The sequence below is a fragment of the Hevea brasiliensis genome, chromosome 2 (genome assembly GCF_030052815.1).
Source record: "Hevea brasiliensis isolate MT/VB/25A 57/8 chromosome 2, ASM3005281v1, whole genome shotgun sequence".
Lineage (NCBI taxonomy): Eukaryota > Viridiplantae > Streptophyta > Magnoliopsida > Malpighiales > Euphorbiaceae > Hevea > Hevea brasiliensis.
In genome coordinates this window covers 17,637,938-17,656,878 of record NC_079494.1, presented here as the reverse complement: position 1 = coordinate 17,656,878, position 18,941 = coordinate 17,637,938, and the positions used below count along the sequence as shown (strand labels likewise).

The following is an 18,941-nucleotide window of genomic DNA, read 5'->3' as shown; positions in this document are numbered from 1 at the left end:
GTGAAAGTAAGTATTATGGATTCATTTTTCACAAATAATATAGTTTTTTTATTATTAATTGGGAAACAACAAAATTGAGAGCTTTACCTGATTTAGCAACTAGAAGAAAGTCCTGTCAAGTGCAATAATCTAATCGGAAATAAATCATCATCAGAATTTACATTAACAGTGTTCCCCCATCCCCATGTACATATTAAACGATCTCAAACCAACACCTCAAAGTTAGTTTTCCATAGCATAGCAATATCCACCACACGAAAGCTTTGCAGAATCATTTCCTTATTCTTGTAATAAACTCTTCGGTCTAATCAATAATTTATAAACCAAAAATCACATAGATGAAACTTGCGGACCCTTTGCATTGGCACCAACAACCTGAACCTTACCATCTTGATTCAATGCGCTATTATCTGCTGCAACTGCCTGATATGGGGTAGTAGTATAATAAACCTGCCTCCCTGCACTGTCGTAACCAACCTGCACATATCCCTGCTCGGCTACTCCAACTTTAGCCTGTCCAATTCCAATCCCTTCGGTGTAAACCCCTACCATTGGCGATTGTTGTTGTGGTGGGAGTGAAGGTACTGTTGTTGTTGGCGGTACCGCATTGTACAGTGGCTGCTCTCTGTAAACTTCCTGTACAACCCTCTGCAGTCCATAATATCCCTGACCCACTTGTCCGGTCACCGGTCTTAATGCTGGTGCTTGGTACATAGCAGCCGCCATAGGAATTTGATAAACTGTATGCTCAGTTCCAGGGACAGTAATAGTATAACCACTAGCGTTCATGTGCCTTTCCGGCAAGTAGGTGGCGGGAACAGGAATGAGTACCGGCATCGCAACCTGTGACGGTTGGGGAGGAATTTTTTCATTAACTTGTTGAGCGCAGTACTCGACAGCATAACCCCTAGAGTTTGCCTCCTCAATTTTTCTAGACTGCTCCTGAGCAGCAGATATTTGCAATTTTTGCAAATCTGGGTTCAGTTGATTAATTACCGTATCACCAATTACGTGCCGATCCTCCGATCCACACTCGGATCCAGCGGAAACATCGTTCCCAACGGGCACCGTCGGCGGTGGCGGCGCTGTATCCATGAATTTCGCGACGGGAACAGCCCCCTTTTCCAACCCGAAGAGAAAGTCTGGATTCCCAGCCGTCACTGTTGCCGCCACCGCTGCCGCAGGAGGCGAAGAAACTTCTTGATTCTGCACTGGCACAAAATTCAAAGCGTCCACAAACCAAAGCCGCTCCGACTTCACTTCATCAGATCCAAAACTCGAAGGATTCAAATGAAACAGAAATAACCTCAACCTCGCGGGCTTAGCCGACGCGCGATACAACCTATCATACTCGAGCATCATGTGCTCGAGATCCTCATCGTTGGTGACAGAAATCAAAGCATCAAGATCCTCACCAGGTAGCTGATACTTGAAGCATATATCAGCATCGCCACAGAGAGAAGTAAGCCTGTTCATAATCACCGAGAACTTGACATTGCGTTCGACGGAGAGAATCTTCGTATCACCACCCATATAAGCGAGTTGGTTATCGTGGTGTCTCGGCTGGATTTTACCTCCATAACTACATATTAATTTGATTTTGTAATTGGACGGAAGCTCGTCCCACGACTGGCTCTCGTCGATATCGCGAGAGCGAGGAGACGAGTCGCCGGAATCAGGATAAGAAGAGTAAGAGACGTTTTCCATTTGCAGAATTTTTCTCGTTTGGGAAGGAAGGATTGATTGTAGGGTTAGGGTTTGGAGAAATTGAATGAAAATGAAAATCACATCCAAGAGTTGTCAGCAATTTGGAGAGAAACGTGGAAAACGGTGGAGATGAGTTGCGTTGTTTTTATGATGTGGTTGCGGCTGCGTGGGGTCTAATAGACTAATAGTTGTGTGAGTTGGTGGGGCCCGGGAAGCGTTGCCCACATGGTTGTTGATTGATTAAGAAGGCAAAATGATAAGGCAGCCGAAGGGATTGTGATTTCCATGTGGACCAAAGAATGAGAATTTGATGATTAATGTTACAAATGTAATAATATAATAACAATCAACTCTCCATCAAGTTGTGAAATTGTTTCTCAATTTAAAAAAATTATATAAAAATTTCTAATATCAGAATCTTATCATAATTTTTTATCAATTTGATATATAATAATATCATATTATAAAATAAAAAAATTTAATAAAATTAAAGTGGCACATAAAATTTATATTAATCTCTCTCTTCCAACCTTAATCTTATATTTATTAGTCGGAGATATCAAGTTTATGTGGTATTGTTATATATCAAATTAGTTCGAGATTTGATGAAATTCTAAGACTTTTGTATAATATTTCTTAAGCTGAAAAATTTTTATGTAATATTTTTTAAATTGAGAGATTTTATTATAATAAAGTAAGAGTAAAATACGAAAATGTAACAAACTTTAGAGGAAACAATTTCATGGATGCTTAATTTAACTTATTTTCAATTCATTTTCATATCTCATTGCTTATTTTTAATTTTAGTTTTAAATTTAATAATAATGAACTAAAACATTCAATTCTACTTATTTTTTTCTAAAAAAATTAAATTAATTTAAATAGAAAATTTTTTAAAAAAAAAATTATTATCTAATCTCTTATTTTAATAAAATTAATTATTTATTCTCATATTTTTAAAAATATATTTTGAAAAATGATCGGATAGATTAAAAGCAAATGAAATAAAAAAAATATAGAAATTAATTAATGTATTTTTTAAATTAAAAAAACTAAATAATTAGTTCTATTAAGAAAAAAATATTAAATAGTAATTTCTTAAAAAATAAAAAAAAATAAAGTAAATCAATTTATTAAAAAAATTAAATCAAAATTTTCAATTAAATCATTTTTTTTTTAATCCAAGCCCAGTACTACCGGAACAAAACAGCAAGAACAAATGTGTGGTGAAGTCCAATTCTTGAAACAAGCATCTTGCTTTTCTGACTCATCTTTTGATTTTAGTTCCATTATATATATGGCTTTACAGTAAGATGATAAATTGCACCAACTGTCCCAATTTCAGTAATTATTTTATTTCAATCACTTAATTTTAATTTATTAAATAAAATTTATTAATTTAAATTTTATTTCCAAAAAAAGTTATTTTAACTTATAATATCAAGTTTTCAAGTTCATTTTCTTTTATTTTTAACTAACATTAAATTAATATTTAATTAAAATAAATCTATAAATTATTATTTATTATTTTATTATTTTTTATTTATTATATAAAAATTAGAATATTTATAAAATATTATATATTAATATTTTAAAATTTAAAATTTCTTATTATTATTATATTATTTTTTATTTTTCAGGTTGTTACAAATTAAATTTATATTAATAATAAATAACATACATAATTAATAATTTTATTAATAAATTTAATTAAAATAAAATAATTTTATTGATACTAATTATTAATTAATTTAATTATAGAGGTAAGAAAGAGAAAAAAAAATGAAAAGAGGGTAAAAATATTTTTTTTTTTTTGTAAAAAGATTTTTTTTTTTAACTTGAAAACTTACCATTGCAAGTTAAGAGATTTTTCTAAAACAAAACTTTATTTTAATAAATTGAAGTTGAATTACTGAATTAAAATATGGTTGATGCAATTTAGTCCACAAAGAATGATTCAATGGTATCAATAGAACCATGAAACAAACTTGAAACCCACTTCATCAAATGATTAGTATAAGAATGTAACCTCTTCTATTAGGGGCAGAACTAAAAATTTACGTTTGGGGGCCAAATAATTATTACAAAGAAGTTAAATCAAATCTTTGACAAAATTATAGAGGTTAAAATAAAAATATAAAATATTAAGATATTAAAATTAAACAATATAAAAATTATGAACAAAATTTATATAAAAGTATAAAGGTTGAAAAAAAATGAAAATATTAGAAGAATAAACAGTATTTTAAAAAATACATTAAAATTTATAAATAAAATTTTAATTTAAAAATTTTTAAGGGTGGATAATAATTTTTTTAAAAAAATATAAAAATTTATAATTAAAAATTTATAATTAAAAATTTAATTAAAAAAAATTTGGGAACAGCCCTCCTGGCTTCCTAAGTAGTTACGCCCATCTTTTGTACTAGTTTAGGGTAAGGCTGTGTAAAAACCTAACCTAATCGAAAAATCAAACTGAACCAAGCCAATTTAGTTTAATCAGTTTGATTTTTTAGTTGATTCGGTTAGGTTCGATTTTGAGTTTTTAATATTTTAGTTTTTCGATTCGGTTCGATTTTTATAGAGAAAAAAATGAACCAAACCAATTTCTTTCTCTAAAGTGTAAATTGAACCGTTTTCCCTCTCTAAATCGAATCGTTTTAATCCGCCTATATATATAACATGTTATCCCTAAACTTTAACCATTTACCCATTCTCAGCTGCCCCTACCAACCTAGCCCTCTCTTCTCTTTTTCCTCGCAAACACCATGACTCTCTTTTTCCTCTTTCTCTTCTTCTACGCATCACTATCAACCCATCTTCACGCTTCTTCTTCTTCTTCGTAGCACGCCAACACCATCACCACCGTCAAGTCATCACTCATGCATCATCTTCTGCATCTTCGATCATCACACTCAAATCCCAAATGGGTAAAGTCAAGATGCTATTTGAATTTAAGATCTAGGTATCGTTTTGCCTAGAAACTCTTTAAATAGTGCTTTTCGCTTCACCATTTTGGGCTTTGAAGAACATCAAATCTATACTATTAACTAAATTTGATGAAAAATTTGGTTTGTTTCTTTGATTTGTTGAATATGTTGTAATGATCTGGCATCTAATCTGGGTATTTATATTGTGTTTGCTTCTTGATTTGTAGTTTTCATATTAGTGTAATGAATCTATATCTTATTAAGTTGTTAATTTTTTTGATTTGTTGAATATGTTTGCTTTTTCTGTGTTAATTTGTTATTGATGGTTTGTGTAATTGTATTTGGGGAAGAAATTAGGGATTTGTGATTTGGGGAAGAAATTAGACATTCGAATTTGAAGGCAAACTGATGGTTTTGAATATAATCAAATCAAATCAAAATGGTTCGATTTGATTCAATTCCTCTCTTAAATTAGTTCGATTCAGTTGCATTTTTTATAAAAAATTTAATTTTCAATTTAAGTGATTTGATTCGATTTGATTTAAATTAAATGCTCATTTCAATTTTTGAGTCTCATAAACTAATAACACGAGTTTTGGGATTTTTTTTTTGTAGGCAGGTGGTCTATTCCAAGTCCAACAAACAATTATGATAGTGGCATCATTAGTGCCAGCATTGCAATCAGCGTTGTGGCATGACTTGGTCATCTACCAAATGGAGGCGTTGTGGTTTACATTAACAATAATAGTATAGAATAAAAATATTGTTACTTCATTATTATAAGGAAAATATGTTTGACTAATTTATTAAACATTTTCTTAGCACATCCATGCACCTTGCAGTGGCTTCTAGACAGACATTACTCTTAGTTTCTTTTCTTTTTTTTTCTTTTTCCTCACTTTTAAGCACAAAATATAGTCAAGAGAATATATAGGATAACTTATTATTTAATTTCTTTATTTTGATCAATATTATGATTTAATTTTTATATTTTTTAAATTAAATAATTTAGTCTTAATTTATGTTTTCACTAAAATCACAAATCTTTTCATTTAATATTACCATTAGTTTAAATAAAAAGATAAATACACCTTAATTCAATTAAGAAAAATTTATTATTTGATCCTTGAATTTGATTGATTTTATAATTTGACCCCTATATTTTGAAAATTGAACTATTTGATCCCTATATTTGATAATTGCTAAAATTATTAAATTTTTTTTCTTATTAAAATTTTTCTTGAATTCTTTTTATAGAACAAAAAGAATTAATTTATTTAATAATAATTAATTTTAATTGAAGGGGAACATAAGTGAAGGACTAAATAGTTCAATTTTCAAAATATATGGATCAAATCATAATATTGATCAAACTTCAAGAGTCAAATAGTAAATTTTCCTTAATTAAAAAAAAATATATATATATTTGTCTTTTCACTTAAACTAATAGCAATATTAAATGGAATGACCTTTAATTTTAATGAAAATATAAGTGAGAGATTAAATCATTTAATTTTCAAAATACAAAGACGAAGTTATAATATCAGTAAAAATCCAAGGACTAAATAGTAAAATTTTCAAAAATATACTAGTCCTGAGCAAGGTTGGGTTTGGGTTTGGAACTGGACAAGAATTATACAAAAATTTTTTTCTAATTATACTAATTTTTGTTATTGTGCAATAATACTAAGTTTACATAATTTTTAAATGCATTTCTTTTATCCACTTTTATCTGTTACTTTTAAGAAATTGTTTTGTCTAAAACTATATGTCATTTTAAGAAGATTAAATAGTATTAATTTTTTTTTTCAATTTTTATTCCTTAACTCTACTAAATATAATAACTATTTTTATAACTTTTTAAACCAATTTTATCACCTCACTCTTAAATGAAATAAAAGATAATTTAATCATATTAAGAAGTACTTTGTTATAATTTAAGTAATTTAATTACTATTATACATCATGTAAAAACTTTAAACAATATATAAAAATGGACGGATAGAGTAATTATTATAAGTTCGATTTTATATGAGAATAAGTTTAACGATCGTTAAATTAAATATTTATATTTAAATTTATGCATTCATTATATATAATTTAATTAATTTTATATAAATTTCTATGCAAAATATTTAATTTAGTAATTATTAAGTTCATTTTCATTTAAGTTCAAGTTTATATTAAAGCGATATAATAATTCTATGTATTTTAATAAAAGATAAGTCTACTTTCACAATTACAATGACTAATGCCACAACTTATTAAATATTATTTTTGTTATTAAACTAAATTGTACCTTATTAAATGCAAAAATACTATTTATCATCCTTATAAATAATTATTTTCTTTAGTATTTCATTTATTTTTTTATTTCTCTAATATTAAAAAAGATCTCATTATTGGTTTTATTTTTCTTTTACATTAAAAAAAAATCTCTTTCTTTTTAATTTCTAATGTTTATGGTTACTTCTTTCAATTAATTTGTAATATATTATCTTTGTTCCTTTTTTTTTTATCTCATTCCTAATATATTTTTTTTCCTAAAATTTTTAAATTATGATTTTACAAGATGACATTGTTCTTTGAAATTGGCTGGGGCAAATTTTTACTATAAGATAATAATTGTGTTGTAATTACAAACTCTATCAAAATCTTGAGTTTTGACAATTAATTATTAAACAAAATTATCATTTAAATCATAAAAATTAAGGAAGTAAATGTATAATAATGATGCTTAAAAGAAAAATAAAAAGAAAATCATAAAAATTAAGAAAGTAATGATAATAATAATGGTGCCTAAAAATAAAAAAAAATTAAATTAATATTAAAAAATAATAATTAATTACTAATAATTATAGACAAGACAAACTATTTATACAAAGTTCCATGTGGCAATACTATAGGAAACAATGTAATGTGTTAATGCCTTGAAAAAATATGCCAACTTTATATATAGATAGATAAATTTACAAAGCATAAAGTGTTAAAAAAAGAAAATAAATAAAAAAAATCCAACTAAAATTGTGAGATTTCTTTATGTGAATTTAAAATAAATTATATAAAAATACTCATGGAGATAATGAAGCTTACTTGACTATAATGAAGCTTACTTGATTACTTGTGAAATACAATGATGGAAAGGATACTAGTTTTTTGCTCTTATTATAGTAGATAATTATAATAATTTTTATGGATCACATTTAGAAGGATAGTTAAGCCAATCAACTAAAATTATATTTAAAATGTTGTGTTATTAATTATTTTATTTGTGAGAATACAGCTTAACTTTCATAAACTTCTTATAATATAAACATTGTAAACAGTTTTAATCTAAATGTTTCTATAATTTGATATTGTTTGTGACATCCCTTACCCGTCTACAGTATAGCCGAGCAAAGCATGTCACACTTAGTACCGGAGCATCTTATCTTATAATATTTCCTAGTAATCACATTTTAATTTTTTTTATTTAAGTTCCATTAGTTAATCGAAGAAACTGATGAAGTTTTCTCTAATTTATTAACAATTTGACGATTTCCCACCTGTTTAAAATCTCAATAATAATTTCAAACATATAAATCCTTCAAAATCTTAAACTTCATTTCATCATCTCAAACTCAATATTTCATTCATTTCATACATAAATACAATCATGCTCACTTTAATAAGCAAAATACTCAAATTTCATTAATTTATGTGATTTACAAATAATTACATGAGTATCTAGTTTACATGAAAATTTTAATGTCTAAATACAAAATATAAAATATTCGATGAAGTCTAGCAGGTCCTACCAAAATGCACTGCATAGGAAGTGACACCGGACACAAGTGTAGATCTGGACTCTCATAGTAATCCCAGTCTATGGTCTACTAGGCTCTCGCTCCTGGTCTCCAGTACCTACGGGTGACAAAAAGCGATGCACTAAGCATAAAGCTTAGTGGTGCCAATATAATATAAAAATAAACTATATAATTAAATACAAGAAATTATACTGATAATTCACACAGACTGAATTTTGGGGTAACTATTTGTAATATCCTTAATTTAATGGTTTTTATGTTCATTATCTAGTTGTAGAATTTTTAAGACTTATTTTAATTGCCCAAGTAACCTATACCAGTTGACCGAACTGGATAAACGGATAAACTAGCATGGGTACTAAGTACCTCAGGCCGTCACACCATCGGTCACATAGTGTCTGCCAGATGTACAATAAAATGGCTAAAAAGCCATAAAATCAGTAGGGCATAAAGCCGTATATGTCAAAGAATAGCAAAATGGCCAAAGACCATAATATCATAAAATGGCAATAAAAGCCATAAGTCACGAAATGACATGAAGCCATAAGTAGTACTGCAGTTAAAACCCTATTGGCATGCCAACTTATCCAAATCAATCATATTAGGCATATATGGGCATTTTAGCAAATTAGGTTTTTGGTTCTTTACATTTGATGTTATTGTGGTTACTATTCATGTAAATTTTTTACTATTTCATAAATAGTAGGTATACAAATTCTAAATACGTAATCATACCATATTTTGGGTTACAAATTTATTGGCATTGGTTGCCAATTGCAATTCAAAGCTTCCTAGAAGAAATTTCAAAATTTCAAATTTTGTTATCTATATTTACTGTTCTATTTGACCAATCTACAGTAGAAATTTGACTAAACTTTCTTCATCAAAGTTGTTTCTTAATGTCTCTACTTTAATTCTCTTTTTGAATCACTTTATTTGGAGTTTTGTAACTCAAGTTATGATATTTTTACCATAACTGGCCGGATAGTCAATGTCTAAAATTTCTGGGCAAATTTTGGTTCTGACAGTTTTGATGAGCTAACTTTGGTTAGCATTTTGATTAGGTTGTCGTCAAAATTTGAATTTCTATTCTCCATGAAAGTTGTTATACTATGTTTAAACTTTCCATGGGTTCAAGAATCAGATCATTTAGACCTCTCTACACAAAGTTATGGCCATTTGAACAATCAGTATTTATATGGTCATTTTTCTAGGTCCAGATTTAAGTTACCCAGATTCAAGTCAATTTTAGGTCACTTTGTGTTGGTTTTCTGGGCAGAGTCTCTTTATGAGAAATGTGGCATTATGTCCCTAATTTCACTTCCTATTGACCTTACACCAATTAAAGCTACACAATTCAACTTATGGCTGCCCAAACCCACTGGACGCAAGGTCTAAGATTTCCAGCAAAAGGGCAGCACCTCTAATTCATAATTCAATGCCACAATCACTTCCATTTTAAGGTCAAACTATGTCAAATGGTCACTAATTCGTCATTAATTTATTAAAACCCTAATTTTTAGCTCAAACCCTAATTCTCAATACCTCAATCTCATACCACACATAGAAATCAAGGTTCTAGTACATATATTCTCATCAAAGGCCATCACTACGCCACTTTAATTCAAATAAAAATCATCAACACCATCCTTTACTCATGGCTGCCGAATTTTATGGGTGCCCTAACTTGCATATTTTGTTTCAATTTCAACAAATCTTAACTCAAATAAGGTTCCTAACAATGAATTAAGAAAGAGAGGAGTAAGAATTGGCACTAACCTCTTGTAGCAAGATCCCAAGGTTTTCAAATCTTGACTTTCTCTTCAATTCTTGGCAACCACACACCTTAGCAAGGTTAGATGACAAGTTTTAATGAAGAAAGTTATGGGTTTTATAGTAGAAAGTCAAGGATTTGCAAGGTTTATGAAGGAATAACAATGGAGGAAATGGGAGTGAGGGTTCGGCCAAGGTGCTAGGAGAAGAAGAAGATGACTTAATTAAATTTTATTTCTTTCCTTTTTGCTTTTATAGTTGAGCCTGTCTAATTTTGATTGGTTGAGAAATTTTTAATTGCATCATCATTGCATCATGCTTAGGTAATAATTCTAATTTAATTTCATTTTGTTTTATCTTTCTTTCTTCTCTCTTTTATTCATTTTTAATTAAATTTTCATCATTATTTTTTTCATATTTTATGGCATGAATCTCACCTACTTAAATGGACATGTTGGTCAAAAATTATCTCTGAGGTTGAAATGACCAAAATGCCATTTGTTTTATTTACTGAGCTTAAGTTGTCTGTACCAATTTACATAATTTTTCTTATATTTTCTTGGCATTTCATTGTGATCTAAACCTTAATAATCCTTCACTTAAGTCCTAATAATTATTTCACAGGGTTTCCCATGATTCTAGGATTGCTAACTGTCTTCATAGTCGCTTCCCGTTAGGGTTACCCATCGCTGTAGCTTCGACTCATTTAACCTCTTTACATTTTATCTCTTAAATTTTCCTTAATTTTTCTTGTCATTATTTAAATTATTTATGACTTCTCACTCTAGTTTAAATATAGTTCCAGATATTCTGACTGTCTGGACGGACAATAATCATCGGAACAGTAAAATGTACGGACTACTTAAAGTAAGAGCGTTACATTATTAAGAATCTATTTAAGCAGCCAAATGATGGTAACAATTCAAATTAATGCAAGTACATGTCCAAATAAAAATAGTGAAGTTACTAATTTAGGATCTGTTTGGTTTAACTATTGGACACAACTAATAGTTGTTAAGTGATAATTATTACTATTAGCTGATAGCTGATAGTTGGTAACTGATAATAGTTAATTTATATTTAGTGTTTGATAAAACTATGTTTAATTATTACTGTTGATATGTAAAATGACTAGTAAAGATATATGTTATATAATTGATTTTATTATTAAAATAAATATAAAATTATAAATTTATTATATTATATTATATTATTTTATTTTATTATTAAAATAAATATATAATTATTAATTTAATATATTATATCATTTATTACATTATTAAAATAAAAATATAATTATTCATTTATTATATTATATTATTTATTTTATTATTGAAATCAGAAAATAATTTAATAATTTTAAAAATGTAGTTATAAAATAATAAAATAATTATTATTCCTGATAAAGAAAAAATCTTATAATTTTAAGTTTTTAGGAAAAAAATGTATTTTTTATAATAAACAAATATTTTATACTTTATGTTATTAATAGAAAATATTTTAACAAAATTGTAATACATTAATTAAGGTATTAAGATTGTAAATGAAATAAAATAGAAGCAAACAACATTAAGAATATTGATTTTCGAGTTTTACGAAAAAAGATAACATAGTCTAAATAAAAAATCAAATCAAATTAGTTATCAACTAATAAGAAACAGCTCTGAAAAGGAGCTGAAACAATTGCAGCTGACAAGTATTATATCAATTATGTATAAGCTATCAGTTTTATTGTTTTGAAGGTTACTAAGTATCTTAGTTCACCTATTTGGGTGTCTATCACAGGTATACCAAAAAGGTGAACCAAACACTCTTTAGTAAAATAGTGGAGTTGAAGGAAAAATAAAGCATTCCATGCGTAAAATGTTAATGCAAAACTGTTATATTTATATAGGTCTATTTACCCAAAAAGAAAAATTCAAATTTCATCGCATTTTGGTCCCTTTAATCATACATAAATATACTGAGTACTTAGAGTAAGAATATAAATTTCATACATAAATTTTACATTACATAACTTACAACAATTTATAGCCAAAGCACAGTACTAAGTTGTTATTTTACATGTCTAACAAAAACTTCATAGCATACATCAATAATGCTAATCCACTATAAGGCTATCCTCTCTGATGATACTTTTATTCCTACTGCTTTGCACTTGGAGTTAAGGGAAGGGGATAAGCTTTGGAAAGCTTAGTGAGTAAACTAATAGATATTCATATTTCATTTTATTCCAATCATACATATGCAATGCATCAAAGCACATGATTTTATATAACACAAATAATTTACATAAGATAGACCTGTCACTAGTAATTTCCCATAACCAATGTACTCGGCTTATAAAGATACTCCTCAGGACTTACCTTAATACATAACATAACCAATGTGTCTAGTTTATAAAGAAGCTCGTCGGGTCTTCCTCTATCATAATAGTGAGCCAGAGACTTATTAGGCGTCATTTGGTCTTATCACTTCATATCATGTATGATTATAACATATCCATAGTATAGGAGAAATCTGTGAGTTATCCAAAGTCTATCGAGTATCAACAATTAATTATGCAGTAATGCAACATATTTGTATTCTATATACATACAACCTAATAATATCATAAATTGATTCATGTGAATGTTCATGAGTCTCATTATAGTTAATTAAAAAGATTAGCATTCATTTGGTTAGTGTTACTCACCTCTTATAGCCTATCAAACCAAACACAAACGGTTGCTATTCCTTTCAACCTTGGCTTTCTGGGTCCCTTAAGTGTGATCTTATAAAAGAAGGACCCTAATGAGTTATCTAGATTTTTAAAATTTTATACACACATCTTAGCCTCAATTCTAGGTTATTTCTATACATAAAATTAGGTTTTAGAGCCTTAGAATGAAAAGGGAAAATGGGCAGGTAGAAGCAACTTCGACTGCTGAAGTAGAGAACTTTAGCTGTCGAAGTCCTGAATCTTAAATATCCTCTACTGATAGTAGCTACTTTGGCTGTTAAAATAGGAAACTTTGGCTATTGAAGTCCTAAACTCCAAAAGCTCTCGAGAAGCAATAGTTACTCTGGTTGCTAGAATAATGGTTTTCAGCAGTCGAACCTAGAAATTTTCAGAATTCCCAATTCAATTCTGCAATAACTTCTCAACCCCAAAACACAACAAAACATCTCTAAAGCTTCCAAAAGTTGATCCAACTATATAATTATTCACTCATCAAGCCAAAAGACTCAAAACAACTTGGAATCACAATATGCAATTCATTATTCCCTTACAAAATAAAAAGCGCGAAAATCAAATTTGCTTCATCCAAAAACTCAAAATCATAATTTCAAACATGCAACAAGAATTGGGATAGTCTATACCCCTTTCTAAGACACCAGAACTTAAGAAAGAAAAGAAGAAACAACATACATTGCTCAAATAGCAAAAATCCCCTTTTTCCTCAATCTCTTTAAAGAGTTGAAAACTTGCATTTTACTTTGCTAAAACACATCATGCAAAGCTGTTAAGAAAATATTTGCTTTCAAACTACACATGCAAAAAGATAAAGAAAGAAGAGGCAAGAAAATACTTACCCTTTGAAGCCTCACTCCTAACCCTCACTAGCAAGAACTTTCCCTTGAGAACAATTAATCCCTTATAAACTCTAGCACATAAAAAAACATATAAACTTGTCAAAATCTACTCAAGAAGAGAAATCACATGAGGTAAATGAAGCTTGGAGTGTCACTGTACCTAGGTGGAGAAAATTGGAAAAATTTACCAAATTTTCTATATATACTTCTGACACTCGAAGCACTTTCGGCAGTCAGAAGAGAGGCTTTCAGCAGCATAAAGTGCTTTCTTCTTTTTCATTCATTTTTAACTCCAAAGCCTCAATTCTCAACTCAGCCAGCTAAAACAAACACTCATAAAATACTTAGACTCTTCACATTTCACCCACCATCCGTGAAACTCTAGGTTTCACTAGAAAATCCCATCAACAATAGAAATTCTAGTATTGGAAAATGGTGGATGTTGCAAGTGTAGTAATGTTAGATTTTCAGTGGCTACACAAGTCAAAAAATGGAGTTCAAAATTTGATTAACAAAAATTAGATAAAATTTAGCAACTTTTAGAAATTTAGCTGATTCTTTCAATATTAAAAGGATTTAATAAAATTGTCAAAATGCGATAAGGTTTTACTTTTTTTTTTTTTTTATCAATAGGCCATTTATATATTGTTAATTTTGAACTTCTGATTTGCAAATATTTGATAAAAAAATTTATTAAACATTTTAAGTTAACAATTAAAATCTAAAAATTAAAAGTTGAACAAATCAATTAAATGGACATTAATGCTTCTTTTATTTTGTGAAAAATATTTTTTTATAAAATATTTTTTATATTTTCTAGGATTTAGGTATTCAGAAAATTAATTAAGGGAGAATATTTTCATAATCAAAAGAAAATTAAATCATTTTTTAAAAAAATGTCTTTCTCTTTTTAAAAAGAGAAAGTTATTTTTAAATTTCTAATAATTTTATTAAAATATAAAAATACTTATATATGTTTGATATAAATATATACCGTTAGTTTAATATTATAATTCAATAATAAAATTTCTTAAAAATAATTTTATATATAAATTGTTTTTTCGAAACAAATGATGGTTAATAATATTAAAATTTTCTGTAAAACTATATGATTACAATTTCCCCATAAAAAATAAAATAAAAAAGTTGGGTGGAGCAGAAGTTGATTATAATGGAAGCATGGCTATTGTATTGTTTAAAGTTTAAAAAAATTCGGAAACTAAAAGCAAGCAGCAAGTTGCTACCGTAGTGCCGCAACTTGAGCATCCGGCGATTCTCTCGCAATTAATGAAACAGTTGAATAATGCAGACAGAAATTTGAAGGGAACATTGACTCCCATTCTACTGCTTCTTTTAATCATTTAAAATATGGCCCTCATCCACCAAGATTTAATTATATTATATTATTAACTAAAAAAAAAACTATATTATCTGAGTCCATTCATAAATCCCATTGTAAATATCCAGCAATCAGTAAATTTTCCTTAACTCTCAAATTCAGACATCCCTTTTCTTAAATTTATTTTTTCTACCAAAAAATAAAAAAATAAAAAATAAATGAAAATTGTACTATGTATTATTGTTCAAAATTGATTCATATGTGATAGCAAACACATCCATTTTTAATTAGATATAACTTGACATTTTATTAATAATATGAATATATTTAAAATTGAGTTTTATATTATGACCCAGTTACTATTCTTTCGCAATTTGCAGCAGTTGAATAATGCAATCAGAAATTTGAAGGCAACGTTGACTTTCAATTCTTTGGCTTCATTTAATCATTTAAAATATGGTCCTTATTTACCAAGATTTAATTATATTATTCCATTAGATGAGTTTGAGAAACAATATAGCCCCAGACCAAAACACACTCGTAGTAAACGATCCAAAATACCGAAAGGAAAAGGTCACAAGGCCCTAAAAATACCGCCTAATAAGGCAAGGGCCCAAAGCCCACCATCATCAAACCCTACCCAGCCACAAGCCTAACAAAGATGCTGCCAAGGACCAAGAAAACCTTACAGGCAACAAAGAAATCCATCTCTCAATTTTAGGTATTATTTCATTTCAATCCCAATTTCAATAAAACCCTTCAATTTTATTTTAATGACAGAAGAAGTCCTTTTGGCCTCTTATAACAAGTTTTCCGGTTACCCCTCTCTGCTCTTCCTCTTTATGCCTTTCTTCCTTGACTATTTCTAGACTAATATTCAAGTCCAACCGAGAAGACTTTTCCAGGATTTATTCTAATCTCATAAACCACAACACAAACAAGCTAAAAAAAAAAAAAAAACCTTTACATATTTTATACTTAATTAACTTGATATTTAACAAAATCAAATAACTTCAAAGTCCAATTAATATAAAGAATACATTGTTCTGTTTCATCTACAATGAAGAATGGATTGACAATAAAAATGCATTAACCTGTTATCAATTTCTCATTAATATGCACTAATAAATTTTAATAAAGAAAACAATTTCTTGCAATTAAGTAAGCTCAAATTAACCTCTTGATTAAAAATTACTTGACAATATTAGAAACCCATTAACAATCCAAATCCAATCAAACCATAAATAAGACAAATCAAATCCAAATCCAAATCCAAATAAAAAATAGATGAAAAAATTACACATAAGAAAATAAAAAAAAGTAATAAAAAATCACCAAATCTCCAACACACAGTGGAGAATTTTAAAACCCATGTGAACTTTGCTTGTTTTGAGGGGATATGCAAAGTGATGATTGCAAAAGATAAGAATCTAGATGGGAACCGATTTACCTGTGCGATATTTCACCTTGGACAAGTAGATGGCAAGGAAAACAACCACAAAATTGCAAAGAGGAGTAGAAATTGAGTTTTGGAGATGGATTCTCATGTAGCACTTGCATGGAACTGGTGGGTGTTGCTCAATTGGGACATCTATAATTGATGTTGACAATTGCTCAGATTTATTGTTTACACAAGGAAGAGAAAGAGGGAAAGGAAAAGGAATATGGAAGAGGAAGAAGAGATGGTGTGAACAATTGAGCAGTGAAGGAGCAAAGGAAATTGATAGTTTATAGGAGATGAAAGGAACAGAGAAAATGAGAGAGAGAGAGAGAGAGAAAAAAAAAAAAGAATGGGGTGGGTTGTAACCGGATAACCTATTATAGGAGGTGAGAGTGATTGCTTTTGCAATTGAAATGAAGTTAAGGGATTTTATTTTAACAAATTAAAATTGAGTGACTGAAATGAAATAACACTTAGAGTTGAGGGACTGTTAGTGCAATTAACTCAAGAACGCTTAGAGCTCACTAGCAATCTCAATCTCCTATAGCCGTATGGGTTGTCCACCATTAGATCTGGTTGATGGAATGACCTAAAGTTACTATTTAAAACGCTTAAACTAGATGCTCCTTCTTGCAACGCTAAACCTAGAGACTAAGTAGAACCCATAACTCATCTGTGAGTTACGTGAAACGGAAACTAAAAGATTCAAGCATTGTCCCTCACTATTCAAAACTGGATTTACATGCAAAAATTCATCCAGAAGTATCTACAAACCCATCCAGATGTGGGGAGGGAGAGGCCCACTCTTCGAGTAAGGGAGAGAATGCCATCCCTTGCCTAGAAGGGGCAGAGAATGGCTGCTGACCGGCAAGAGAAAAAAAAAAAAAAAAAACATAGCCGCAGAGAAAAGAAAAGTGAAAGAGATTAGAGAGCTAAAAAGGGTGTCTATTTTATTGATGAGAGATACATAATAAGAATGGCAATTGGTTAGGTAGGACTGTACATAATTCGGTTTGGGCAGATTCACTATATTTTGTCTAATTAAAGTCGTTTTTGACAATATTTAAATCAAAACCAATAAATTAAATTATAAAACCATATATGTTTGGTTTTCACATTAAGCGGGTTGGGTTTAGTTTTCAAGATTTTTATTTTTTTTAACACTTTTTAGATTTTTACAATTAAACTCTATTGAACTTTTTGCATATACATATTATCATATACTAATTGAAATATAAATATTAATTCAAAATGTATTATTCAGTAAAAATAAATGAGAATAAAAACTAAAATAAGGTTATCATTCAGTTTATAATTACTTTCAAATTATAATCAATATTTAAATATATAAAATCACTAATTTTAGTTTGGTCTCATTCAGGTTAATTAGGTTTGTCGATTTAGCAATTTCATTGTACGCTCCTAAGGTCAAGTATTTTTGAATATCTAACTTGACTGAACTTTATTAGGATGGATTTGTATATTATATAATTAGTTTTGGGACGAGTTTAGATTTGCGAAGCAGGTTCAGATCGAGTTCGAATTTTATATATTGAGTACCTACTACTCTAGTCTGCTTATACAAATAATTAATTAATTATAAAATATATATTTTTATAATAATATTTATAAATATTTTTATATATCATAATTTAAATAAACAATATTTAAATATTTGTAGAATTATTAAATTTTTAAAATATACATTATTATTGAAAACATCTATTTATTTATATTTTAATTAAATGAGTTTTTGAGTTTGGAATAAGTTTAGGTAATTTAAAATAATTTTTAATTAAATTTGTGATGAGTTCGAGTAATGAAATAATAATTGAGTTCAAATTTAGATAGAGTAACTTTTGTACATTCCTTATCTGTTAACATTCCTATACCTAAGCTTTACTGTAAATTTTTAGTGATTTATAAGTTCTCCCTAACTTTGAAATGGAGATATCCATTTAATTTCTAATTTTTTTTACATAAAGATAGAGTGATTTTTTTTTTAATCAGAAGAGATTAGAAGTGTTGACGCGACATTGTTATCATGTGTTAGCAGAGCAATTAACATTGGGTCCAATTGAACTGAGTCTAAAGTTCAGTGTAGAATTGTTAAAAAATGACCAAAGGCCCAAATTACTATTTGATGTATACTAAAACAGTCAATTGAGTTATTAATTAAAGTTTGGACTCAATTGGACCCTCAAAGTTTTTAAATGAAACATTTAGACATAAAGTTAACAAAGATTATACTTTCGTCCATCAACACCGCTTAACGCCCCTCCATAAAATAGAATTTCGTTTTTGCATTCCATCAAATAGCTTTGTGCAAACTCAACCCCATCATATAAGCAATCATGTTCAACTCGTCC

General features: G+C 28.5%; 1 protein-coding gene and 1 long non-coding RNA gene across 2 annotated transcripts; one reads left to right on the top strand and one right to left on the bottom strand.

Annotated features, from left to right (window-relative positions):
- Positions 1-91: 91 nt before the first annotated feature.
- Positions 92-1,865, bottom strand: LOC110654180 (uncharacterized). Its single transcript, XM_021810083.2, has one exon. The coding sequence runs from the start codon at positions 1,705-1,707 to the stop codon at positions 331-333; it is 1,377 nt and encodes a 458-aa protein (XP_021665775.2). The 5' UTR covers positions 1,708-1,865; the 3' UTR covers positions 92-330.
- A 2,551-nt stretch (positions 1,866-4,416) lies between these two features.
- LOC131170519 (uncharacterized) lies at positions 4,417-5,463 on the top strand. The gene is made up of 2 exons (XR_009141275.1): positions 4,417-4,672; positions 5,253-5,463. It is a non-coding gene; the product is annotated as an uncharacterized LOC131170519 (long non-coding RNA).
- The last annotated feature ends 13,478 nt before the right edge of the window (positions 5,464-18,941 follow it).

What these genes read in the sequence shown, in the direction of transcription:
- LOC110654180 (XM_021810083.2), bottom strand. Translation starts at nt 1,707, where the DNA reads ATGGAAAACGTCTCTTACTCTTCTTATCCTGATTCCGGCGACTCGTCT.